Raw genomic sequence first — 24,842 nt, 5'->3', positions numbered from 1 at the left:
TAAGAGTGTAAATAGAACAAACATTTAATGAGAAAACATATATTATGTTAAAATGATTGATTCAAATAATAAAGGTGTTAGGAACAAGTCTGATATACAAAGGGCAGCAGTAACATAGAAAAAAAGAGATTGATAATCTACCCCCCATCCACACACAGACATCTAATCTCACAGATGAGTCAAGTGACCTACATTTCAGCAGTAAAATCAACATCTACACTGCACAACACTCTTTCACATGCATGAACCACTGCACACTAATGTAAACCCAGCACATTTCTCCACAATCTGGGGAGGTACACTTTTGTTTAACTTTTATAGGTCACAAAATTGCCTTGAACAACTTTACGGTTTTGATTTGAAACACCATGCTAAAACAGAATAATATATATGCCTCATGATGGTGCATAATTCAGGAAAAAGACAGCACAGAGGTAATAAATATTCATGTCATGCAAAGCTTAGCGAAGAATCACGGAAACAGCAGCAATCCAAGACTGCCAAGCAAACACTCCAGGACCATTTTTACAGTAGCTTGTAATGTAACATGTTTTCTTCACGCATGGGAAGTACAATGGTATTGTAATGGTGTCGGTATCTAAAGCAAATACAAACAAAAAGAAAGAGAACAAGTAAGGAGGAGATGTGTGTTTAGTCAGGTTTGTGGGAATCCTCCTGTTGATGATGAGGATGCAGTAAACAGGTGTGTGCGTGTGTGTGTGTGTTTGTGTATGTGTGAGTGTGTGTGCGAGAGAGCAAGAGAGAGAGAGAGAGACAGACAGACAGACAGAGAGAGAGAGAGAGAGAGAGAGAGAGAGAGAGAGAGAGATTATAATAATAAGGAAAATTATCTTACCTATAAGGCATGGGGCAGATTTTTCATCCATGGCGATCACCAAGAAGAGAAAAGAGAAAACATAATAATTAGTATACCTTTCATATAAATACTGCCAAATATGTAGCAAATAAACTCTGAAAAAAGTATTAGAAACATCTGCAAATACATGGATAAGCAACAGAGTTAGTTAAAAGAATTACATTTCTTTCATGGGGGAAGTCTAATACAAGCAAACAGGAAAGGGGAACAGGCTGTAAAGTGTTTGGTATTTTACATTAGTTTAAACTAAATACTTAAATAACTGAAAAACAATCTGGTTTTGAACATTTACTGCACTGTACAGCTCTCATTTGAGAAGTGCTGAGTTATTCGTTTTAATAATTGTACTGGAGGGTGACTTTATACATTTTAATCTGTAAAGAATGTCCTTTTCTGATAGGAGACAAAAAATTATTGCACCAATAAGTGGAATCATTTTGTTTGTGTATGTGTTGTATTGCTCTTCTGGGGTCCTGCCACATTGGGCGATGACAGTCTTTCTCATGTCAAGCCATTGCAACTATTATCACATGCACTGGCACTAGTGATTAGCATGGACATTTAAAGACCATTTCTTAACATAAACATTTTAAATGTGTTGATTTTAATGGTCTTTTAATGTCTTTAAAACTGAGCTGGGGTAAGAGGTATAATATTTATGTTTTCTTTCCCTCCCCAACATACTACAGGCTCTCGGTACTGTTCAAAGGAATATTTGCAAATGAAGTAAATTTTTGTTCTGTTTTAAATAACTCATGCCTGTAGACAAAAATATCAAAAATTAGAATATGTCGGTGTTCAGATGCAGAGATAGATTTGGACACAAAATGCAGCCTAACTTTTTAATATAGTGGGTACAAGTTGTAATGTGTTCATTTAAATCTGATGTTTAATCTTACACGCTAAAGTATTACAGCCTAGCAAATCTGTTTGCCTTGAATAATTTCTAGCATTAACACTGAAGCAACAAAAATACAAAATACAATGATAAAATGTCAAAATACATTTTATTTGAATATCAAAGAAAAATACTAAACTAAAAAGGGCTCATGATATTTTGATTTTTTGCTTGATCAAGGATGGAACATAAAGCAATGTTACATAATAAATGCAAAAGTTAGTGTATTGTGCATTGATCTTCCAGCCAATTAAAGGCAAATTTGCAGGTCCATTCCCTGGTCAAGTTCAAAATTGTTGAACCACAAATGTAAAAAATAATGTAAAGGAACTCATTTAAAACAACAACTACAGCAATTAAACACAACATTATTACAAAACCCTAAAGCAGAGGACGTCATGACTTGAAGAGGAAGGACATTTTTGATCAAAACAAGTTGTACAAGTTACTGTGGGTCAACTTATTATTATTTGCAAAAAGCTATGCCTTATAGTGTATTACAGTTCATATTCTAAACTACTGCTAGCCACCTTTTACAGCAGTTTTCCAGTGACCTAGATAGAAGTAAATAAAAAATGAAGCACAGCTTTTTCTCCTCCTACCATGTCTGTAATTAGAAGCATGAATAAGCCTGGAGCAATCACAAAAGCAAAATGCATAAATTCAAAAGGTGAGTCTTTCCATGACAAAACCGATCTACTTCACCACAGCGAACAGTCAGCAAATTGCTGGAATGGGAAAAGCAAGGGCTCTTTATCTGACACAGAAAAGCCCAAAGAGTTTAAATGTTTTATAACATCATTAGAACCTACATGAGTGGAGCTCAGGCTAATCTTAATGTGTGGCATTTTTAATGATATATGCTGTTCTTTGTTGTGATATGACCTTAGTGCTGGTTGGTTTCTCACATTTTACTGGTTTGTGTTTTATGTTCACAAAATAAGAAAAATGTATGGAAAAAAGAAATATCATGGGCAATTACATGCCAAAAGTCTTTTTAATTAGAATTATTTGTATAATTGATGTACTAGCTTAATACTACAACAACTATAGTGATCATAGGGGAAAACAGTTGGAGGTTTGTAGGAAAGCTAAATCCCCACATGCCATCAGCTAATCAAGAAAAATTAAAAACTTTCTCCAATGTGTTGAGGGAAACACACTGACTGTGGAAAAAGAAGAAAAATGAAACTCAATTCAACTAAATAACTTTATTTTTCTTTGAGTGCTTACAGACAGTAGACATATGCTTCAATTAATGAGATGACTTTATGAAATTGTGCAAAGTTTTTTTTGTGTATCACACAAGAAGTAACATTTCATTCTATAGAAGAAAAATCCATAATAAACCTACAGAATTTACTGTGTCACAAATATAAACATGTGGAAGAGCTCCTATACAGTATGTTTTATAAACACAGACTGAATTAGTTACTAATTACTGGACATTAACTCAACTGCATCATATAAAAAAAAAAAAAAAAAAATCATGCTGTCTGTATAAAGCTGTAAAGTATAAAGTTGCAAGATTAGAAAGTTATGCAGTATTTCAAGTTATGAAATTAAAAGCTCTTAATTTGAATAGTTAAATAATCCCAGTTAATATTCATATTTTGACAAAGAAGAAAACTAGATTTACGACAAAGAAACAAACAATGGCCTGATTAAAAAAAAAAAAAAAACTGTCACACAGAAATCAAAGATCAATAAAATCACTTGCAATATTGTGGAATATTATATATATATATATATATATATATATATATATATATATATATATATATATATATATATATATATATATATATGAAGTTCTTTGAAGCTTTAAATTGTCTTCAGTGTTTAAACTCAGGTTGTTGGGAAATTGGGACTCGTACAAAATCTGTCAAGGTTTTCATGCAAAGAGAAATACAAAAAATAACCACAACCACTTTATGTTGATATCAATTAATTACAGATGGAATGCAGAGGCAGACACAAGCATATGCAATCTGGAACCCAATACTAATAGACTCACATTATTTATAAAGTAATTTATTTTCTTGGTTGTTTATTAAGTTAAATCAACTCTATCTCCAAAATTACCTACACTAACAAAAACAAAATCGATAACTGTATACACACCATACCGTGTTATAACATTGGACTATCATAGAATCTTGAATAGGTATGTACATCAAATGCAAAATAGCCTTTTTCACTGCAGCCACTAACAACTCCCTCAAAACGTGTAACATTACAAATGCTTTTAAATATAAGCTACCTGTCACTGGTTATAACATATATTATGCAGCAATATGCATTTCCTATCTTACTGAAAATCAAAGGGGGCATTGTTTAACTACCTTGTATAGTAAATACTGAATAACACCTATTTTATGTTGGAAAACATAAGTGATCAGGCTACTTCTCTTTGCCATGCAGGTAAACACTGTAGAAAAAAACACTGTCATAATGGTCTAAAACATATTATCTGCCAGTAATTTTATAACTATGGTAATTTTAAATGTAAATAAATGAATCATTTTGAAGCTTTGCCAATAGTGTCACAAGTTATTAGCATTCTCATTTGTTATTGGTGCAGCATAAAGAAATCCTATGAAGCTCTAATAATGGGAGTTGACAATTGTGCTTTACACAAAGTGAGCTTTCATTTCCGGGTATTAAACTTTTGTTGTTGTTGTTGTTGTTGTTGTTACTGTTTTTAGAACTGCACTTCTGAGAATTGAACATTAGTTGTAAAGACTATGGCTTCCACTATGCTTATTTTTGATGAAGAAACTGCATACAAACTGTAAAAAGTAATTTATCTCCAAGAAATGCAGTCCTATTTACTGACTATCAACATAACAAGGCAATAATATAATAACTCGTTACATTATTGTCAAACTCTTACTGTATCGGTTCATAAGTAATTTCCTTGTCAGCTATTATTACATTGTTGATTACTTACATGCACCTTTAACCAATATCAGGAAAAATGTAGCATACTCCTATTATAGAATAGCACCACTTCCCAAAAACATCTGCACCTTTTAAGTGAACCAAGATCCTACTTTTCTTGACACAAACATATAAATAGATTTAGAGAACAATGTTATTATAAATTACATACTTTCCTTACTCCTGTAATGTGCAACAATTAGCAAACCAGTAATGTTTATTTGTAAGTTTTGAAAAAATAATGTAAAAGTTAAGTTGGGAGCATAGTAGTTGTAGTTTGACTTGAGCCCCCAAATGACTAAATTTGTCTCTGGTAGAATGAATGCATTTGTTATCAAATTAACAGATGAACAACCTACTCTTTGATGCTCATTTAATCACATAACAAGGATGAGTTGGTCCTGCTCTGACCTTCAGACTGGGTCTCTCTGTGCTTAGGCGCCTCAGCGTGCTCTTTTGATAAGCTGCACTTCTTTTCTTGAGCGTGTCAGTGTCTGTGTTCGACCCAAAACGAAAATCGCCTCTCCACGAACCCGTGGTCATGAAAGGGTCGTATCGATCTTCTCTCAGCAAGGTCCCACACCGGCTAAAATCAGTAAGCGTAGAGGTGCAGTATGTCGTGGGGAAAACGGGGAGACTGCTTGTAGTTGAACGGTAAACATAGCCGCGCCGACAGAGATTAAAATAAAACACGCTACTGATTAGCAAGATGAAAAGAAATGAAACGGTTGATAAAGCAATTATTAAATAGAGCGTCAAGTTATCTTTTTCCTGTGACTCATCTGCAAATTCATAAAGTTCACTCAAGACAGGCAGCCCGTCGCCGAGCGTTATGCTGACTGTCGCAGTGGCAGAAAGAGATTCACGCCCGTTATCAGTTACCAAAACCACAAGAGTGTGTTTGGGCTCATCATCCTCCATGAATGCCCGCAGAGTTCGGATTTCTCCCGTATGCAGGTCTGCCATGAACAGATTGGACCGCGTTGCTTTGATTATTCTGTAGGAGAGCCACGCGTTATGCCCACTGTCCGCATCAACAGCCACCACCTTAGTAACCAGGTAACCTCTGGGTGCTTCAATCGGCACCACATCTTCAGCAATGAACCCCGAGGTTTGGACAGGATACAGGATAACAGGCACATTGTCATTTTGGTCCTGAATAAAAACATTTACGGTGCAGGTGGTGGAAAATGGAGGATCACCTCCATCTCGAGCTGTCACCTTCATTTGGAAGTGGGCAGACTGTTCGTAATCAAACAAACGTGATGTGAAGAGCTCCCCTGTATCTGGGTTAATGGTGAGAAAAGACGAGACTTCTGAATTTGTGTCCTTTGATATGTGGTAAAATATTTTAGCATTAGCTCCATTGTCACTGTCCTCTGCTTTGACTTTTAGCACCAATGTGCCCACTGGCTGGTTTTCCAAAATGTTAGCATTGTACTGGGAGTGTGTAAATATCGGCGGGTTATCATTTACATCAATAACCACAATTGTTATAACTTTAACGCTCGAGAGTGAGGGTGAACCTGAATCAGTGGCGGTGACTGTGATGTTGTACTCTGCTTGAAATTCTCTGTCCAGCATTTCGTCAGTCACTAACATGAAATAGTTTTTGACCTCTGACACTAGTTTAAATGGAACATTGTCTGAGATTGAACATGTGACGTGCCCGCTGCTGCCAGTGTCCATGTCATAACTATTTATCAGGGCAACCATAGTTCCTGGTTTGGCGTCCTCAGCCACGTTAGCAGACACTGACTTTATTTCTATCACTGGGTCATTGTCGTTCAAATCAATTACATCAATTACAAGTTTACAGTGTGAGGCCTGGCCACCCCCATCTTTGGCTTGGACTCCCAGCTCATGTGAGTGTGCTTCCTCATAGTCAATAACACCTGCCACCCGAACCTCTCCAGTCAGGGGGCTGACTTCAATAATTCCTCCCATCTTGTCGGACAGGTAACTGAAGGAGTAAGTTATCTCTCCGTAGACCCCCTCGTCTAAGTCCGTGGCATTCAAAGTTGTTATAAGAGTCCCTATGGCTGAATTCTCTGGCACAGATGCCTTGTAAACTCTTTGGCTAAAAAGTGGGACATTGTCATTGGCGTCTAAAACACGGATGCGGATGAAAGCAGTTCCTGATCTGACTGGATTTCCTCCATCAATCCCATTGATTTCCAGTAGATGTTCGGCTTTTGCTTCCCGATCCAATTGCTTTTTAAGAACTAATTCTGGATAAGTGTTACCATTTATCTGGGTGCTCATTTCTAGAGCAAAGTGATCATTGTGGCTCAGCTTATATTCACGGATCGAGTTAGTGCCCAAATCTGGGTCATGCGCGCTCTCCAAAGGAAAGCGCCTCCCTGGAACTGTAGATTCGACTAAATCTAGCTTTACATCCCCTGTGGCAAACACTGGGCTGTTGTCATTTATGTCCACAATGTCCAACACTAAGCTGAAGGCTTGAAGTGGATCTTCGAGTAAAAGCTGAAACTGTAGAATGCAGGTGTTGGCTTGTGCACACAGCTCCTCTCGGTCTATTCGTTGGCTTATCAAAAGATTGCCGGAGGTGGTGTCCAGTTCACAGAGCTGGCTGCTTCCTTCTGCAACGACACGGGCTCGACGTGCTTGAAGGTCCGACACCTGCAGCCCAAGATCCAACGCAACGTTCCCAATAACCGAGCCCCTCTTCATCTCTTCAGGAAAAACATAACGGACTTCTCCAAGTGAAACACCGCAAAGAAGAGCGTAGAGCAAAAAATTAATCCACCATTTTAGGCTGATGCGAAGATCCATCATACAGCATGCTTTAAGAAAAGGATGCGCAGTCGACATTTTATTTAAATCCTATAAATATTATAAAGCTGCAAACGCTGCTGTAATCCAGCAGCTCTCTGCTTCTCTTGCCGAGTTAATCATGCTCTATTAGGGATGCTGCCAGCTTGTATTCTGCCCTCGCTTTTCCTATTCCTCCACTTCTCTCTCTCTATCTCTCTCTGACTCACTCGGTCTCACTGGTACACAGCCGCACTCTCCTCCTCTCCATCATGCACACAGGCACAAATGCGCATCCATGCACAACACCCCTCAACCCAGTGCTCCAGTTCCACTGACACAGATTGAAAAAGACACAAACATCCGTGACTCAGGCATTGTAGAAGAGTGCCACCAAGAGACCAGAAAGATTGTTGCAGGTGTTTCTTTTTCATCTTTTTTTCCAGTATGATTGGGCACCTTGTTGTCCAAATAATGATATAAATCAGCACCTGATGGTTAAATATATAAAATCAGTATATCTGAAGCAACTCAGAATGGAGAAAGGAAACGTGACTCTAGATCCCAGGAACGACAATATATGTAACCCTATTACAACATCTCATGTTGGCTTACAGCACATAAGAAGGAAACACAATAACCAGGTGCAGGATATTTGTACTGACATTTCCCTTGACCTATGTTTGTAATAAAGAGTCAGCAATGTTAGATAACATTAAATATGTTAAATACTGATTGAAAAGTTTATATTATTTACTATTTGACTGCATTTCCAATACCCTTCCCTTCCAAGATGCTACAGCACTCTCCACCAATACAATCTGTAGTAGAGCAAACTTCTGCAAGTTAACCACAATACAACTCTACCCATACAATCTATACATTAACACAAAAATCTACTCCCAGTAAAAGTCATTGTGCATGATCCCTATCCAAGCTTATTAAAATCTGCATCACATTTCAATAAAACATGCAAAAAACAAACAAGCAAAAAATAAATAAATGAAAAACTCTCCACACTGGGAAGAGAACTGTTGGCAACACATCCTCTTTGTGTCGATGAGGAAATAGTATCAAAATGAAACATTTAATTTTCTAAAACTGACAAGGCAATTACTGTATGTGCAATGCTTTGTAATGTATAAACTTTTTCATCCAAAGTGTGTAAAGAAACTGTGAAAAGGTTCAGGAAACTACATTTCCTTGACTAAAAGTTATAGTAATATCATCTTTATTGTCATTGAAACATACATTACAACAAATTTTGTTCTCTGCTTTTAACCCATCACCCTTGGGGAGCAGTGGGCTGCCACTGTGCGGCACCCAGGGAGCGTTCTGGGGTTAAGGGCCTTGCTCAGGGAGCCAGATTGCCAGGACCAGGGATCGAACCGGGTACTTGCAACCTTATCTGAGTGCAAGCACACTGCTCTAACCATTCAGCCACGACTCCCCTTGCTCTACAAAGAGCAAGACACAGGGACTTTTAATCGTGTTTTTTCAATAAAAAAATTAAAAAAGTTTTGTATTTGCTGAGAAGGGAACTTAAAAAAGCAGTAAAGAAATAAAATTCTTAACATGTTTTGTGTTTCCTTAAGTTGGTGAGTGACTGAATTTATGGAAAGGAAGACATTTTGTAACATGGTAAAATTGTGTAGTTTGGTTTTCTTTATTTATCAAAGAGCAAAAAGAAGCTTGGTATTTACTATTGTATGTCGTGTAGGACATAATAATTAGGATGTTTAATTTCAGACAAAACTATTCAATGGTGACTCAATATTTCTCGACCCAAACATTTAAATCTGTTCCCTAAAATTTTAGGTCATCTGATAAAGTTAAGGATTTATTGACAATAATATGGACAAATAGATATAATAAAGTGAAATACATTTTTAAAGTAAATCTACCTGTATAGGGGGTATAGGATTACTGGCAACAGCAATGTGTATTTTATGTCTCCTGCTGGACTGGAGACAAAAAATTTGGATTCTTAGATGAAAGGTTGAGAAATGCTCCTGCACATATAAAATATGTGCCCAGTGTAACTGTAGGTATAAACATCACAGATATATAACTATTATGTGGCTGCTTGGGAATATACCCTCATTCTCAAATTGACAAAGATTATTTTTATCCTTTCTTTTTTGTCCCTTTTTCTTGATCCATTTAGATTTTGGTTTTCTGGAGGATGGGGAGGGAACAGGGCTCCATCTCCTACCCACCACAGTAGCACGCAAGTTGCTTGAATCAGTCCCATTACCACGCTGGATTTGAACCAGACATCATTTGGTGGCACCACAGGCAACTTATTGTCACGAACAATCCCACTTCACCACCAGACCCTTCAAACTTGGATGTGTTCCTTGTGGCGCATTTATCTAATGTTCTACAATCAGTCCAAAAACAAAGGATTAAGAGCTTCAATAAGAATTAAACTCCTGATCTTCAGAACATCCATCTCCAAATTCATAACCAGACCAACTGCATCACCTGACCCACTATTCTTGCACCTGTTTTTTCAACATATTTTTCTTCCGTCCAATATTAAATTTGACAAATGTCACCAACATCTCCAGAGCTTTAATATCAATTGAATTCAGGACCTTCCCTTTCTTTCTACACTAACATTTACTATGTTTGGCAATAAAACACAAGATCTATAATAGTCTGACCTTCCCTCATGGCACATTTATATTTTTAAACTCCAATAACAATTGTGAGAAAACATCACAACTGGGTAAATTCAACCAGGAACAGAATATGCAATTTTTGGAACTGCTAAATGGAGTTGCAACTTTTGGCATACCGTGGCAACAAAGCTAACCTGCTTTTTGTCACCTTTAGAGTCTTCACCTGTTTAGCCTAAAATAAATTATTAGGTGGGAGTATTGATGACAGTAGCCATCACATCATAAGATCTTTGACACTGCTCTAATAATTAATTTATCTATGTACATTTGTCCTCATGGAAAATATTGCTGTCTCCACCTGGAATTAAGCTCAGGATCATACATAAACCTCTTCTTTATCATAGGTACGACTAAGAAAAGTATTTTAAAGGACAAAGATTATTTTAAAAAGGCAAAATACAAAAATGCAACAAAACAGCCAAATCAAACAAACAAACAAAAAAAAATCATAATAAAATAAAAGAATCAAACAATTAAAAAACAATCATGATGTTTATGATGGAAGACAGTGGTTACTGGGCATATCTGCAAATGGGCCCAAAATGAAATTCTTCTTAGGGACTCCAAAATATTTGGGGGCAGATCTGTCGGGAAACAGTAGCGTAGCAAGTCACACATTGTTTTAGCCTTTCTACATAAGGGATGCTACATATTTCAATTTAAAAAATATAACATAAAAATATCAGAGCTTGCTAGGAAACATGTTTAAGATAGAAATGTTGAAATATGATAAAAAATAAAACAAAACTAGTAGGAAGAAAGAACACTAGTCAATAATTTAACAAATAAGATGATGTGTTGAAGTTAACAGAAATTCTGATTAAGGAATTAGCAGTGACAGAAAAAGGACAATTATGCAGAAACACGTTTTACACCACATTTTAGGAATGTTCATACCTCAGGGGAGTCTGTGAGGTCACCAAACACATCAGCAAACTCTGTTGGACTTTTCTTCAGAGTCTGGTCAGCAGGCAGCGTGTTGTCGTTGTAAGATGATACAAACTTAAAGTCACTGGTTCTAGATCCCGTTGTCAGGTAGGCGTCATAATTGTAAGCGCTGCGTAAAGTTCCTGTGCCGTCAACATCTGCGTAATTAGGAGGGAGATAAGCTCCGGGGATGGCTACTGCTCCATCAAACAACAGTCTGGGCTTTCTCCTGCGACAAAACCTCACACCCAGGATGATGATGATGAAGGTCAGAAAGAAGGTGGACACAGAAACCAGCGCAATGATCAGATAGGAGGTCAGCTTGGAGTTCTTCTCATCATAAGAAATGTCTTTCAGTTCTGGCACCTCAGCCAAGTTATCAGAAATAAGTAAATACATGGCACAGGTGGCAGACAGAGAGGGCTGTCCGTTATCTTTCACTGCAACAATCAGGTTCTGTTTCATGCTGTCAGATTCTGAAATGTCCCGCTGTGTCCTGATCTCTCCGCTGTGCAGACCAATAGTGAAAAGTCCAGGATCTGTGGCTTTGACAATATGATAGGACAGCCAGGCATTCTGTCCAGAGTCTGCGTCCACCGCGATCACTTTGGACACCAGAGAGCCTCCGTGTGCAGCTTTGGGGACCAGCTCGGTCATGAAGGAGCTGCCCTCCGGGGCGGGGTACAGTATCTGAGGAGAGTTGTCATTCACATCCGATATGAACACACTGACGGTCACGTTGCTGCTGAGTGAAGGAGAACCGTTGTCTCTGGCCATGACGTGGACTTTAAAACTCCTGAACTGTTCATAATCAAACGACCTCACAGCGTGGATCACCCCCGTGTCTCCGTTAACAGATAGATAGGAGGACACCGAGGCTCCGTTCACCTCACCAGGTAACAGAGAATAAATCACTGTACCGTTGTGTCTCCAGTCGGGGTCTCGAGCAGAAACGGAGCATAAAGTGGAGCCAGGTTTGTTATTTTCACTCACATGTGCGCTGTAGGACTGTTCCTCAAACACAGGTGGGTTGTCGTTGATGTCAGCTACAGATAACTGAACAGTTTTAGAGGAGGACAGAGGTGGAGAGCCCTCGTCAGTGGCAGTGATTGTAATATTGTAATCAGATACTAGTTCACGGTCCAGCTGTCCGGTGGTCACCAGAGAATAATAGTTTTTAATAGAGGGAACCAACTTAAAAGGGACATTCTGCTGGATGGAGCAGCGGACCTGTCTGTTATTTCCTGAGTCTCTGTCCTGCACATTAATGATGCCCACCTCTGTACCAGCTGGGGTGTCTTCTGGTATGGGATTGGTCAGGGATTTCATACTGATTACAGGAGTGTTGTCATTAATATCAGTGATAGAAATAATGACCTTTGCATAAGATGACAGCCCCAGACCATCTTTTGCTTTAACGCGTATTTCATATGATGTTGTAACTTCATAGTCTACAGCGCCAGTTACATGTATTTTTCCTACTTTATGGTCAATACTGAATTTCTTCCTCACATCTTCATTAACACGTCCAAAATCATAAGTAACATCTCCATTCACTCCCTCATCTGCATCAGTTGCGCACTCACTGTGAGCACTACTGTGTCTAAAGGAGAGTTTTCAGGCAGACTGGCTTCATAGACGGCCTGGCTGAACACTGGGGCGTTATCATTAGCATCCAGCACAGTTACATGTATGATCACTGTACCTGATCTCCGAGGAGATCCGCCATCTAAAGCTGTGAGCAGTAAATTCATTTCTTTCTGCTTTTCACGATCAAGCTCTTTATCTAAAACAAGCTCCACAGTGTTTCCATTAGCAGCCAGAATAAAATTGTCGTTCTTTTCAAGGCTGTATTGCTGGACTGCGTTTTGTCCTACATCCGCATCGTGCGCCTCGTCGATCACAAAGCGAGCTCCCCTGACTGCCGACTCGTGAATTTCTAAACTGATAATTTTTTCGTTGAACTCCGGAGAGTTATCATTAATATCTTGAATATGAAGAGTGATCCGATGCAGCTCCAGGGGATCTTCCAGAACGAGCTCCTGTTTTAAGATGCACGAAGCCTTTTCGCCACAAAGCCCCTCCCGATCAATCCTCTCGGCCACAATCAGCTCTCCCTGCGCCAGGTTTATGTCACAGTAACGCGTATCGCTCTCCTCGGTGTCAATGCGGGCTCTTCTGGTGGACAGCGCACCTGTCTGCAGCCCCAGATCCTTGGCGATATTTCCAATTACTGATCCCCGTTTCATTTCCTCCGTGAAAGAGTAGCTCATGTCTCCATGCGCGTCATGAATCCAAAATATACACAAAGAAAATCCCCACGAGAGAACAACGGTGAATATAGAAGTCATTATAAATGATGAATTTCAGTCAGAGTGAAGAATGAATAATAAAATCAACAGGAATCAGCAGCAGCAGCTCTACAAATCCGTGATTTTCGTCCTCTTCGAGACAGGAGCTTTAGGTTGAGTACGCGCAAAAGGAGAGAGGAATCCAAATATCTTAAGCCTGTTATATAGCGCCACCGTGGGGTCAAGTTCAAGAAAAAAACAGATGGTTGCTATTTTAAAAAAAGTTGATCTAAATAATTTTCTTCAAAAGATACATGACCTTCTGTTAATATTTAAAGACTCAGTTACCCAAGGATTAAAACATTTAAAATTCAGCATAGAAAATAGAAAATATAAAGCTGATAATTATTTATCATCAATGACCCATGGATTTTTGTGACATATTCAAATAATATTTTACTGTCTATTCTTTTTTAAGCTGCTTGGCTCTTAAGAATTAAATGTGATTTAGGCTTGATTGTTCTCATACAGCCCACCAAGTCCTTCTTGGTTAGCCATTAACACATACCTCATTTTCAATGGACTTTTTTGTTCATGATATTTAGCGTTACACTTTTGTAGATAACAATATGATTTTCCCCATTACTTTTTTATTTGTTAGATTTGTTATAAGCTACCCTTAGAATACATTGGACTTACTTTTTAATTTATACCTACTTCTATTTCAAAGGTAAGGGGATTTTTTTCTCTACACCTACCTCTATATAAATGTCTCATTTATTATATGGAGATAAGCCTAAGCAGAAAAAAGGTGATTTACCTTTATTGAATAAGTTCCACCATGAAAATCACACAATACTTTGCATGGCATTAATTAAACTGAAATAATCATTTATCGTTTAATTACAGTCATACATTTCAGCTCTAAAGTTAAAAGAAACTTTTGCAAAGACACTTTCAGCAGAAATAATACCCGTACAATTATTGGGACAAAGTAAACATATATGCAGTGAAAGTTACTGTAAAAACCTTATATAACAGGATAGACAAAACTTTTTAATAAATAATAAGAACTTACGGCTGGCTGCAAGCACAAACAAAGCCTTAATTAGTGACTTAAATAACTGAAAAAAAATCATTACTGCTCTATCATATTTCTCCCAATTCACTAATTTCTGTGATGCACTGCTACTCTGGAAAGTCCCACGACCCTTAGGCCCCTAAATGGCTGCCAATGACTAGTTTGGCAGGTAGGCCACCTTAATGGTGCAAATAAGATGAAAATGCAAAGACAGTAACGCTGCTAGTCTTTTCTACAGTAGTTTAAACAATCATGCCATGTGTCTTTCATACAGTTTATTCCAGTTTTATCATCCACTACTCTAGATAGAGGATGTCAATCTGTGCTACACCTTTACAATAACTCAGTTTATTTTATGTATACTAATAGTTTACTATCTGCACTTTTTCTGGCATGTACTTTTACATTGCAACTATGTGTCCTCCATACAAATGAATAATCTGCCAAAAGTACCCAGAACAGCATGCTTCAGAGTGAGGAGCATCACTGATAGAAACCAACAATAACAGTGAGAATTACTGTCTCATAAAACTGCTGGCATATAAGTGCCAAATAATTAAACATGACAAAATAATGAATATTTTCCTATTATAATATAGTAGCAGCCTCCATTCAAACTGGGGGTAAATGTTGTAGCTCATATGGGTTCCAATAAGGCACATTTTTCAGATTAAAGGTACCTTTTGAAAATAAACTTTAAGTGAGTATTAAACATTCTTTTCACTAAGGCCACGTTTATTTATTAAAAAATATATTTTTTATCTTTTTTCGTAAAATATTATAATCTTACATGTCATGTTTTCATTGTACGCAAGCAAAAACATCATTGTTATTAACAAAAGAAGAGCTTTAAAACATCAGTCTCTGAGTAATTAATGTAATGCGTTTACCTTAGTGAATTGGGTTACAGAAACAAGTGGACTCTTTGATAATATTCAAATTTATTAAATATGACTGTATTTTATCTTCCCTTTAACTTTTTTGTCTTGTCAAGTCTTTATTTATGTCTGAAATGGAAGCACAACATATAGACAGAAAATTCAAAAGTAGCTCTATGAAAAGTTAAGGTAGAAACCCTTACTCTGTTTTGTGTAAAGGTATGTGTGATATCTATTTGTGTTGTTCAGCAGAGTTAGAAGATATATTTGGATTTCCTTTCTAACAAGTTTGTAATATAAAGACATGCAGGACAAAATCCAGGTATTTGGATTAAAATGTTTGCATTGATATTTTTAACAGATTCATTGCCTCACCGTGTCTAAATCTAACTTTGCACATGCACCATGTCTAAGTGCAGGAAAAGTGATTGATCTCTACAATTTTTATTGTTGTATTATTATGGTTTTAACATAGGTCTTTTCTTCCTACTAATTTCAAACATTCTCAAAAAGAAGACTAAGTTAGCACACCAAGTGTGTAACGTTCCTGGCACTGGAGCTGATCTGATTATTACTCAACACACCTGGTCACTCTCCACACTGCTTGCAATCAACCTCTACTGGCTTCATATCTGTCTCCACCTGCATAAAAGCTCTGTCCTAGTCAGTCCAGTGCTAGAACGTCTCTACTCATCACGCCGGTAAGAGTCCTCCTGCACTTTTGTTTATGAGCCTGTTTTTTTTTTGTTGCCCGACCTGCTCTCAGTCATTTTTTGTCTCCAAGCCTGCCGAGCCCTTTTCGATTAAAGTCTGCCTGCCTGGAGCTGCGTTAGTTTTGGTTTTGGACTGTCTGTTTGCTCACTGGACCTGCCTGGATTGCACTGGAGCCCTGCCATCTCTTTAACCTTCCCTTGGTCTGGGTCTACTTATCAGTGCCTCTTTTTTTCCCCCTGGACTATTTTGTACATAGCCCTGTTTTCTGTTTTTGCCTTCCCCTGTGTTAATAAACCCTTTGAGTCTTTATTCACTGTCTGGTTGAATATCGGGTTCAGACATATTCATTACAAAGTGAACACATTTAAAATGAGTAGCTCCAAATAAAATAAAGTCCAGATACAGACCAGTCAGATTGATCTCATTGCATACATTTACCACAAACATAATTCACACATAACCAACTCAAACTATAAATTGCATATAAGCCCACGGTGTCATATTAAGTGAGCTTTTAGTTGGGTCATAATGCAGACAGGACCTCAAATGCCACATTATGGGAAAATAAGGAGTTTAATAATGTCTCTAAACAAACTTATAGCAGGCAGAAATAACAAAATTCAGCAGGTGAAACTGGAAATCATACCAAGTAAAAACAAGGAACCAGCAGAGAGTAAAGGGAACCAGGAAGAATATCCACAGAGGGAAAAGCAGGCAGAAGAAGTGCTAATAAAGAGGGAACAGCTCAAACTGAGTGAAAGGAGAGAAATCAGGAGAATAAGAAACAGCTTAAACAAATAAGAACCGGGGGGCAAAGGGGAGGAGTTAAATGAACAGGAACTCGAGAAAACACTATATTCACCAACAAAATGTACATAGAATGAACTAAAAGCCAAATCCAATAAGTTATCCACAAAGAAACAATTCAAATGACAGCACTAGAGACACCACCACTTAAGGATAATTAACTAAAAAAGCACAATCCATGAAACATAGCAACCAGTCAAAATACATACACAAGAGAAAATCAAAGCACAAACCCACGGAGATCATGACACAGTCCATCATCAAAAAGTAAGAGCAACTAAAACAAGCGTTTTCCAATCATTGGTACGATATCAATTCGCAATAGCATGTTTAAGTAAGGTCTTTTAAATTAATGTCAAACTCTGACGTTGCTCCCTTTAAAATATTTTGGGAAAGTTACCAATATAATTATATATAAAATTAAGTATTCAGAAAGTTTATGAAATAATGTATATTGTTATACATCGTCTAAATATGTTTTTCTATATATTCTATAATTCTTATGGAAATATAATTACCACATAAAATATTACTAATGTTGATATCTTTTAAGAAAAAGAAAACTCATTTTTTATTTGTGTTACTTCCACTGAAGCAGTAGTTAGTTACTATCAATCAAGCACTATTCCAAGTTAAAATTACAAAAGGTAATGTCTCAGTTTTAAGTGTGACTGTACATCGGGGGAGTGGAGGCCTAGTGGTTAGAGCAATGCGCTTGCGCTCTGAGAAGGTTGCAAGTACCCGGTTCAATCCCCACAACCTGAACTCTGGGTCCCTGACCAAGACTCTTAACCCCAGATTGCTTCCCCGGCGCCGCACAGTGGAAGCCCACTGCTCCCCAAGGGGGTGGGTTAAAATGCAGAAGTGAATTTCCCCATTGTGAGATCAATGATGTTCAATTATTATTTTATCAAACATTATTGTAAAATGAATAACTTTTATCATAGCTGCCTGGAGTACAACATCTTTGTATCCAGGATATAAGAGCAGGTGGACCAAAAGTAACTATGCTCTCACAAGATAAGAGACTTGCTCATTGAGAGAAATGAAAGCGAACTCATTCCAAATGAAGAATTTAATCAGCAAATAGAAAGAAATCACAACAAACAAAATACATTATTTTAAAGAGCAACAAAACCCCTCAAAAGCTACTTTCAAATGTAGACATGATACCAACCCTGTGGTATAATAAAGAATGCCATTTAGCCATTGCAGGTCTTTCTGTTATATGTTACAAACACACCACTAGTACTGCCTATTTGCACACTCTATAGTTTCTCAGGGAATGTCCTGCTGGACACCCATCTATGCAGATTGCATAGTTATGTAATTCAAAGGTTTAAAAGTTATTGCACAGCATTTACTGGCAGCATAAATATATCATCAATGAAGTATTCAAGTGATTAATTTATGCAACAGCACAGTGATGTATATCATTCGTAAAGAGATTACAATTGGATTTATTGGACTTGGATGCAAGTCTTATCACACCCTAACCACTATTTGCACGCTTTAAGCTTTTCAGGAAGTGTTGTTGTTCAGTACAATCTACTGGTTTCACAAAAAACAAGGTGTGGAAATATGTCTGTTGTGTCTGTGTGTTGGATGTCATCTGTGTGCATCCTGAGCTCAATTGTGGCGGGACTGGGGTGCCTGGGGGATCTTAAAGCGTCCCTGAAAATGGCAATGCCCCCCTATACCCCTCTCCTGAGTACAGTATCCTTGATGATTATATATTCATATTTTGTGGTTTGTTGTTTGTCTGATCCAAAGTCACATCAAATCCTAGTTTTCATGTCCGTGCTTTGTGCTCTCATACCTTTCAAACTGAACCTGGATCTACAGCACACATTGGGTAGAAAGTCTGATCATGGAATTTGATTGGTTGGATTACAGACTGTGCATTACTCGGACTGCATGCCAGGCTCTAGCTACAAGCCACTGGGAAGAGTGAACAAAATCGACTGCTTTATTATACTTATGCGCTTCACCATAACCTGACAATGAGTAAAAAGTAAAAGAAGGCAAAAATATATTTGCTCACACACAAGGATGGACTGGCAGTCCAGGGCTGTCAGCCTGCCGTGTCCATTACTGAAACAGGGCTACAATAAAGGGACAGCTCATTTGAGGGCAGCTGCAGAGCAAAGAGGATAGCCTGGTGCGTGTTTGCGCACAGTGAGATGTGGCATAACTCAGGCTGAAGTTAGCAGTCAAACGTGAATCCTGACCCAGAATGGGCTGATTGTAAGCTATGGCTAATCACTTTTAGAGAATATATAAAACAATGTCTTGATGCTTACATAATTATGATAAAACTGTTATTATATTAATCCAAGAAATGAGGTGGAGGTTTATTCTACTAAGCATCAGTAGAGCCCTCTGAGGAACAGAGAGTAGAGGAACTTTCACCTAATATACAGGAATACTAACAAGCTCTGGCTATGATACAAAACAAAATAAACATTCTCTGGGAGCTTCTTGCTTGGTTTGCATCAAGATGTGAACATTGAAAGGTTGTTGGTTTGGTTACAATCAAAGCATTTATTCATGGAGCAGCTAAAATTATTAAAAGGTAATTTAGATCACCACACTACTTTTCAGTCCAGAAACTGGTCCAATTCTCTGCTGACAGAAAAATATTTTTTTTCTTTTGCATTAAACTGGTTAAATATAGCCCATCTACATATTAAGTATGTAGTAAGTAAAAGTGAGCCTCCCTCTTCTTGACCAATTTTTCTGTGCCAATTCAAAACATAAAGCTCTGGGTTGTTTAAAAGTGCAGTGATATGAAGAAATGAACCATAGCAACTGATCACAAATGCACTATTAATTAATTCTTTATTTTTTTCTGAACAATGTATGTAATATATAATTTTACTGTAAATAAACAAATTAAACAAAGATACAGTTGGATTAAAAAAATAAAAATAAATTACACAGTATTAGTAACTGAAATATTAATATTGATAACAAGACAAAATATGGTTCAGGATGATGTTCAATGCTATATTTTCTACTCTGGTAAAGAGGTTTTCTGTGGTTAGTTTGAGCTTTCGTTTAATGTTTGTTGAATCATTAAAAGCAGTTCTGCAGTCAGTAGCATGCATTTCACAATTTTTACCCACTATAGCATAGGATCTGTAAACCCTTCGTATCTATTTTACTATTTGGTGCGTCAGATTTCATTGGTATCCTCTATTAAAATTCTGGGCCCCCTGTGCCGCCCCTCACTCAAAATTCTCTGGTGCCGCCACTGAGCGAGTGTCTGTCTAATCAAATTCCTCAATGGTAAGACATAGTGACAATAAAGTTTCTTGATTCTTAGTGATTATTTAAAATTTAAGCTGTGCAGGATGACTAGAGACAAATTAAACCTAAAGTTCTTACTTATTAAAAGTTTTTAAAAACACATGCATGACTTGTCTACTGTGAAGATATAAACTCAAACATAACAGACAATAACCTTACCAGCATGGGAAACTGAATCCATTCATCACAGATAACATGCAGCATATCAAATACCTTCATCCAATGCAGCAAGGTGAACAAAAAAACGTAACAAAATATGTTTGAAGACCAAAGCAAAGACCCAAACAAAAATCTGAATTGCACCTCCAATATTCCTTTACCCCAGACCTTTAGAAAAAAAAAATTCTTGTTGCGTTAAAAACTATCTGGAGTACAATGAATCTTCCCAACATTATATATAAAAAAAGATATTCTTAAAAATTGTTTCAACAGCAATAATGAAGCTCTTAGAAAGTTTAAGCTGGTGTAATCAGCAATAACAGTGTCAATGTTAACAGAAGTGCCACCATGACATACTTCAGTCTTAAAACTTCAAACAGGATTTGTTTAAACTGTAAGATTGCCACAATATAATTAACTGTATTGACAAAACATTGCATATATCTATACTTAAGAAAGAAGCAGAAGGACTCCATATAATTGGGGGAAAGATATGCATATATACACATATATTCACATACGTATGTCACAATAAAACCAGATTGTCCTAGGCAAAAACTCCCCTAATTTCTAAAAAATAATTGAGAACATTGATCAATCACCAAAATAACTCGTGCTTCAAGACAAAGTACAGAGATGGAAAAAGACACAAACAAAAATGCACGGCAAAACAATAATTCATAAAAAAGCCAGATAAAAAGGTGAGTAGATAAAACATGAGTTGGAAACAGAAGATTGCAAAGCTATATCTTTTTCCAAAAAGGACTAGATTCCTACCTCTGGAGAAGCATCACTGTCTCCAAACATATCCACAAACTCTGTTGGACTTTTCTTCAGAGTCTGGTCAGCAGGCAGCGTGTTGTCGTTGTAAGATGATACAAACTTAAAGTCACTGGTTCTAGATCCCGTTGTCAGGTAGGCGTCATAATTGTAAGCGCTGCGTAAAGTTCCTGTGCCGTCAACATCTGCATAATTAGGAGGGAGATAAGCTCCGGGGATGGCTACTGCTCCATCAAACAACAGTCTAGGCTTTCTCCTGCGACAAAACCTCACACCCAGGATGATGATGATGAAGGTCAGAAAGAAGGTGGACACAGAAACCAGCGCAATGATCAGATAGGAGGTCAGCTTGGAGTTCTTCTCATCATAAGAAATATCTTTCAGTTCTGGCACCTCAGCCAAGTTATCAGAAATAAGTAAATACATGGCACAGGTGGCAGACAGAGAGGGCTGTCCATTATCTTTCACTGCAACAATCAGGTTCTGTTTCATGCTGTCAGATTCTGAAATGTCCCGCTGTGTCCTGATCTCTCCGCTGTGCAGACCAATAGTGAAAAGTCCAGGATCTGTGGCTTTGACAATGTGATAGGACAGCCAGGCGTTCTGTCCAGAGTCTGCATCCACCGCGATCACTTTGGACACCAGAGAGCCTCCGTGTGCAGCTTTGGGGACCAGCTCGGTCATGAAGGAGCTGCCCTCCGGGGTGGGGTACAGTATCTGAGGAGAGTTGTCATTCACATCCGATATGAACACACTGACGTTCACGTTGCTGCTGAGTGGAGGAGAACCGTTGTCCCTGGCCAGGACGTGGACTTTAAAACTCCTAAACTGTTCATAATCAAACGACCTGACAGCGTGGATCACCCCCGTGTCTCCGTTAACAGATAGATAGGAGGACACCGAGGCACCGTTCACCTCACCAGGTAACAGAGAATAAATCACTGTACCGTTTTGTCTCCAGTCGGGGTCTCGAGCAGAAACCGAGCACAAAGTGGAGCCAGGTTTGTTATTTTCACTCACATGTGCGCTGTAGGACTGTTCCTCAAACACAGGTGGGTTGTCGTTGATGTCAGCTACAGATAACTGAACAGTTTTAGAGGAGGACAGAGGTGGAGAGCCCTCGTCAGTGGCAGTGATTGTAATGTTGTAATCAGAAACTAGTTCACGGTCCAGCAGTCCTGTGGTCACCAGAGAATAATAGTTTTTAATAGAGGGAACCAACTTAAATGGGACGTTTTGCTGAACGGAGCAGCGCACCTGTCTGTTATTTCCTGAGTCTCTGTCCTGCACATTAATGATGCCCACCTTTGTTCCAGCTGGGGTGTCTTCTGGTATGGGATTGGTCAGGGATTTCAGACTGACTACAGGGGCGTTGTCATTAATATCAGTGATAGAAATAATGACCTGAGCATAAGATGACAGCCCCAGACCATCTTTTGCTTTAACACGTATTTCATATGATGCTGTTTCTTCATAGTCTACAGCACCGGTTACACGTATTTCTCCAACCTTATGGTCAATACTGAATTTCTTCCTCACATCTTCATTAACACGTCCAAAATCATAAGTAACATCTCCATTCACTCCCTCATCTGCATCAGCTGCGCTCACTGTGAGCACTACTGTGTCTAAAGGAGAGTTTTCAGGCAGACTGGCTTCATAGACGGCCTGGCTGAACACTGGGGCGTTATCATTAGCATCCAGCACAGTTACATGTATGATCACTGTACCTGATCTCCGAGGAGATCCGCCATCTATAGCTGTGAGCAGTAAATTCATTTCTTTCTGCTTTTCGCGATCAATTTCTTTATCTAAAACAAGCTCCACAGTGTTTCCATTAGCAGCCAGAATGAAATTGTCGTTATTTTCAAGGCTGTACTGCTGAACTGCGTTTTGTCCTACATCCGCATCGTGCGCCTCCTCGATCACAAAGCGAGCTCCCCTGTCTGCCGACTCCTGAATATCTAAACTGATCCTGTTTTCGTTGAACTCCGGAGAGTTATCATTAATATCTTGAATATGAAGGGTGATCCGATGCAGTTCCAGAGGATCCTCCAAAACGAGCTCCTGTTTTAAGATGCACGAAACCTTTTCACCACAAAGCCCCTCCCGATCAATCCTCTCGGCCACAATCAGCTCTCCCTGCGCCAGGTTTATGTCACAGTAACGCTTATCGCTCTCCTCGGTGTCAATGCGGGCTCTTCTGGTGGACAGCGCACCTGTCTGAAGCCCCAGATCCTTGGCGATATTTCCAATAACGGATCCCCGTTTCATTTCCTCCGGGAAAGAGTAGCTCATGTCTCCACGCGCGTCATGAATCCAAAATATACACAAAGAAAATCCCCACGAGAGAACAACGGTGAATATTGAAGTCATTATTAATGGTGCATTTCAGTCAGAGTGAAGAATGAATAATAAAATCAACAGGAAGCAGCAGCAGCAGCTCTACAAATCCGCGATTTTCGTCCTCGTCAAGACAGGAGCTTTAGGTTGTGTACGCGCAAAAGGAGAGAGGAATCCAAATATCTTAAGCCTGTTATATAGCGCCACCGTGGGGTCAAGTTCAAGAAAAAACAGATGGTTGCTATTTTAAAAAAAAGTTGATCTAAATAATTTTCTACAAAAGATACATCTGTTAATATTTAAAGACTCAGTTACCCAAGGATTAAAACATTTAACATTCGGCATAGAAAATAGAAAATATAAAGCTGATATTTATTTATCATCAATGATCCTTGGATTTGTGTGACATATTCAAATGATATTTTACTGTCTATTCTTTTTAAGTTGCTTAGCTCTTAAGAATTAAATGTGATTTAGACTTGATTGTTTTCATACCACCCACAAAGTCCTTCTTGGTTAGCCATTAACACATACCTCATTTTCAATGGACTTTTTTGTTCATGATATTTAGCGTTACACTTTTGTAGATAACAATATGATTTTCCCCATTACTTTTTTATTTGTTAGATTTGTTTCAAGCTACCCTTAGAATACATTGGACTTACTTTTTAATTCATACCTACTTCTATTTCAAAGGTAAGGGGATTTTTTTTCTCTACACCTACCTCTATATAAATGTCTCATTTATTATATGGAGATAAGCCTAAGCAGAATAAAGGTGATTTACCTTTATTGAATAAGTTCCACCATGAAAATCATACAATACTTTGCATGGCATTAACTAAACTGAAATAATGATTTATCGTTTAATTACAGTCATACATTTCAGCTCTAAAGTTAAAAGAAACTTTTGCAATGACACTTTCAGCAGAAATAATACCCATACAATTATTGGAACAAAGTAAACATATATGCAGTGAAAGTTACTGTAAAAACCTTATACAACAGGATAGACAAAACTTTTTAATAAATAATAAGAACTTACGGCTGGCTGCAAGCACAAACAAAGCCTTAATTAGTGACTTAAATAACTGAAAAAAAAATCATTACTGCTCTATCATATTTCTCCCAATTCACTAATTTCTGTGATGCACTGCTACTCTGGAAAGTCCCACGACCCTTAGGCCCCTAAATGGCTGCCAATGACTAGTTTGGCAGGTAGGCCACCTTAATGGTGCAAATAAGATGAAAATGCAAAGAGTAAAGCTGCTAGTCTTTTCTACAGTAGTTTAATCAATCATGCCATGTGTCTTTCATACAGTTTATTCCAGTTTTATATATCATCCACTACTCTACATAGAGGATGTCAA

At 38.0% G+C, this 24,842-nt stretch overlaps 6 protein-coding genes and 1 pseudogene across 12 annotated transcripts in view; all 7 read right to left on the bottom strand.

Moving 5' to 3' along the window:
* Window positions 1-6: 6 nt before the first annotated feature.
* Window positions 7-13,549, bottom strand: LOC118559347 (protocadherin beta-16-like). The gene is given in 3 exon segments (XM_036130013.1): window positions 7-675; window positions 11,078-12,685; window positions 12,688-13,549. Coding segments are annotated over 3 exon segments (2,403 nt in total). The 5' UTR covers window positions 13,459-13,549; the 3' UTR covers window positions 7-651.
* LOC118559346 (protocadherin beta-15-like) lies at window positions 7-23,644 on the bottom strand. 3 transcript variants are annotated; one of them, XM_036130011.1, is made up of 2 exons: window positions 21,127-23,602; window positions 7-672 (listed from the first exon to the last, which is right to left on the bottom strand). In XM_036130011.1, exons 1-2 carry the CDS (start codon window positions 23,503-23,505, stop codon window positions 652-654), a joined length of 2,400 nt encoding a protein of 799 aa, XP_035985904.1. In that variant the 5' UTR covers window positions 23,506-23,602; the 3' UTR covers window positions 7-651. The 3 variants fall into 3 exon arrangements, with proteins under 3 accessions (XP_035985904.1, XP_035985903.1, XP_035985905.1); XM_036130010.1 differs by having other exon boundaries at window positions 7-675; window positions 21,127-23,601; XM_036130012.1 differs by lacking the exon at window positions 7-672 and adding an exon at window positions 809-856 and having other exon boundaries at window positions 21,127-23,644.
* The window catches only part of LOC118559343, a 59,573-nt pseudogene continuing 34,737 nt past the window's right edge, over window positions 7-24,842 (bottom strand).
* The window catches only part of LOC118559348 (protocadherin gamma-A11-like), a 52,638-nt gene continuing 27,802 nt past the window's right edge, over window positions 7-24,842 (bottom strand). The window contains exon 2 of one of the 2 annotated variants that reach the window (XM_036130014.1): window positions 7-675. In XM_036130014.1, coding sequence (XP_035985907.1) covers window positions 652-675 — 24 coding nt within the window. In that variant the 3' untranslated portion in view covers window positions 7-651. The remainder of the gene's footprint in view (window positions 676-24,842) is intronic. The other variant, XM_036130015.1, reaches the window with a different exon arrangement.
* The window catches only part of LOC118559350 (protocadherin beta-15-like), a 47,221-nt gene continuing 22,385 nt past the window's right edge, over window positions 7-24,842 (bottom strand). The window contains exon 2 of one of the 2 annotated variants that reach the window (XM_036130020.1): window positions 7-675. In XM_036130020.1, coding sequence (XP_035985913.1) covers window positions 652-675 — 24 coding nt within the window. In that variant the 3' untranslated portion in view covers window positions 7-651. The remainder of the gene's footprint in view (window positions 676-24,842) is intronic. The other variant, XM_036130021.1, reaches the window with a different exon arrangement.
* LOC118559349 (protocadherin gamma-A12-like) overlaps window positions 7-24,842 on the bottom strand; it is a 38,790-nt gene continuing 13,954 nt past the window's right edge. The window contains exon 2 of one of the 3 annotated variants that reach the window (XM_036130016.1): window positions 7-675. In XM_036130016.1, coding sequence (XP_035985909.1) covers window positions 652-675 — 24 coding nt within the window. In that variant the 3' untranslated portion in view covers window positions 7-651. Of the gene's footprint in view, window positions 676-832; window positions 857-24,842 lie in introns of those variants that run through there. The other 2 variants (XM_036130017.1, XM_036130019.1) reach the window with 2 other exon arrangements.
* On the bottom strand, window positions 4,450-8,381 carry LOC110369102 (protocadherin gamma-A4). Its single transcript, XM_021321164.2, has one exon. It carries the CDS (start codon window positions 7,551-7,553, stop codon window positions 5,088-5,090), a length of 2,466 nt encoding a protein of 821 aa, XP_021176839.2. The 5' UTR covers window positions 7,554-8,381; the 3' UTR covers window positions 4,450-5,087.

The sequence above is a fragment of the Fundulus heteroclitus genome, unplaced genomic scaffold, assembly GCF_011125445.2.
Source record: "Fundulus heteroclitus isolate FHET01 unplaced genomic scaffold, MU-UCD_Fhet_4.1 scaffold_279, whole genome shotgun sequence".
Taxonomy (NCBI): domain Eukaryota; kingdom Metazoa; phylum Chordata; class Actinopteri; order Cyprinodontiformes; family Fundulidae; genus Fundulus; species Fundulus heteroclitus.
The sequence above is the reverse complement of the archived record's forward strand: the minus strand, read 5'-3'. Positions and strand labels throughout refer to the sequence as shown.

Excerpts from the sequence above, each read along its gene's own strand:
- LOC110369102 (XM_021321164.2), bottom strand. The coding sequence starts at position 7,553 with ATGTCGACTGCGCATCCTTTTCTTAAAGCATGCTGTATGATGGATCTT.
- LOC118559346 (XM_036130010.1), bottom strand. The coding sequence starts at position 23,505 with ATGACTTCAATATTCACCGTTGTTCTCTCGTGGGGATTTTCTTTGTGT. Across the intron at positions 676-21,126 it reads ACAGTGATGCTTCTCCAGAG|GAGGATTCCCACAAACCTGA; the intron begins GTAGGAATCTAG and ends CATCATCAACAG.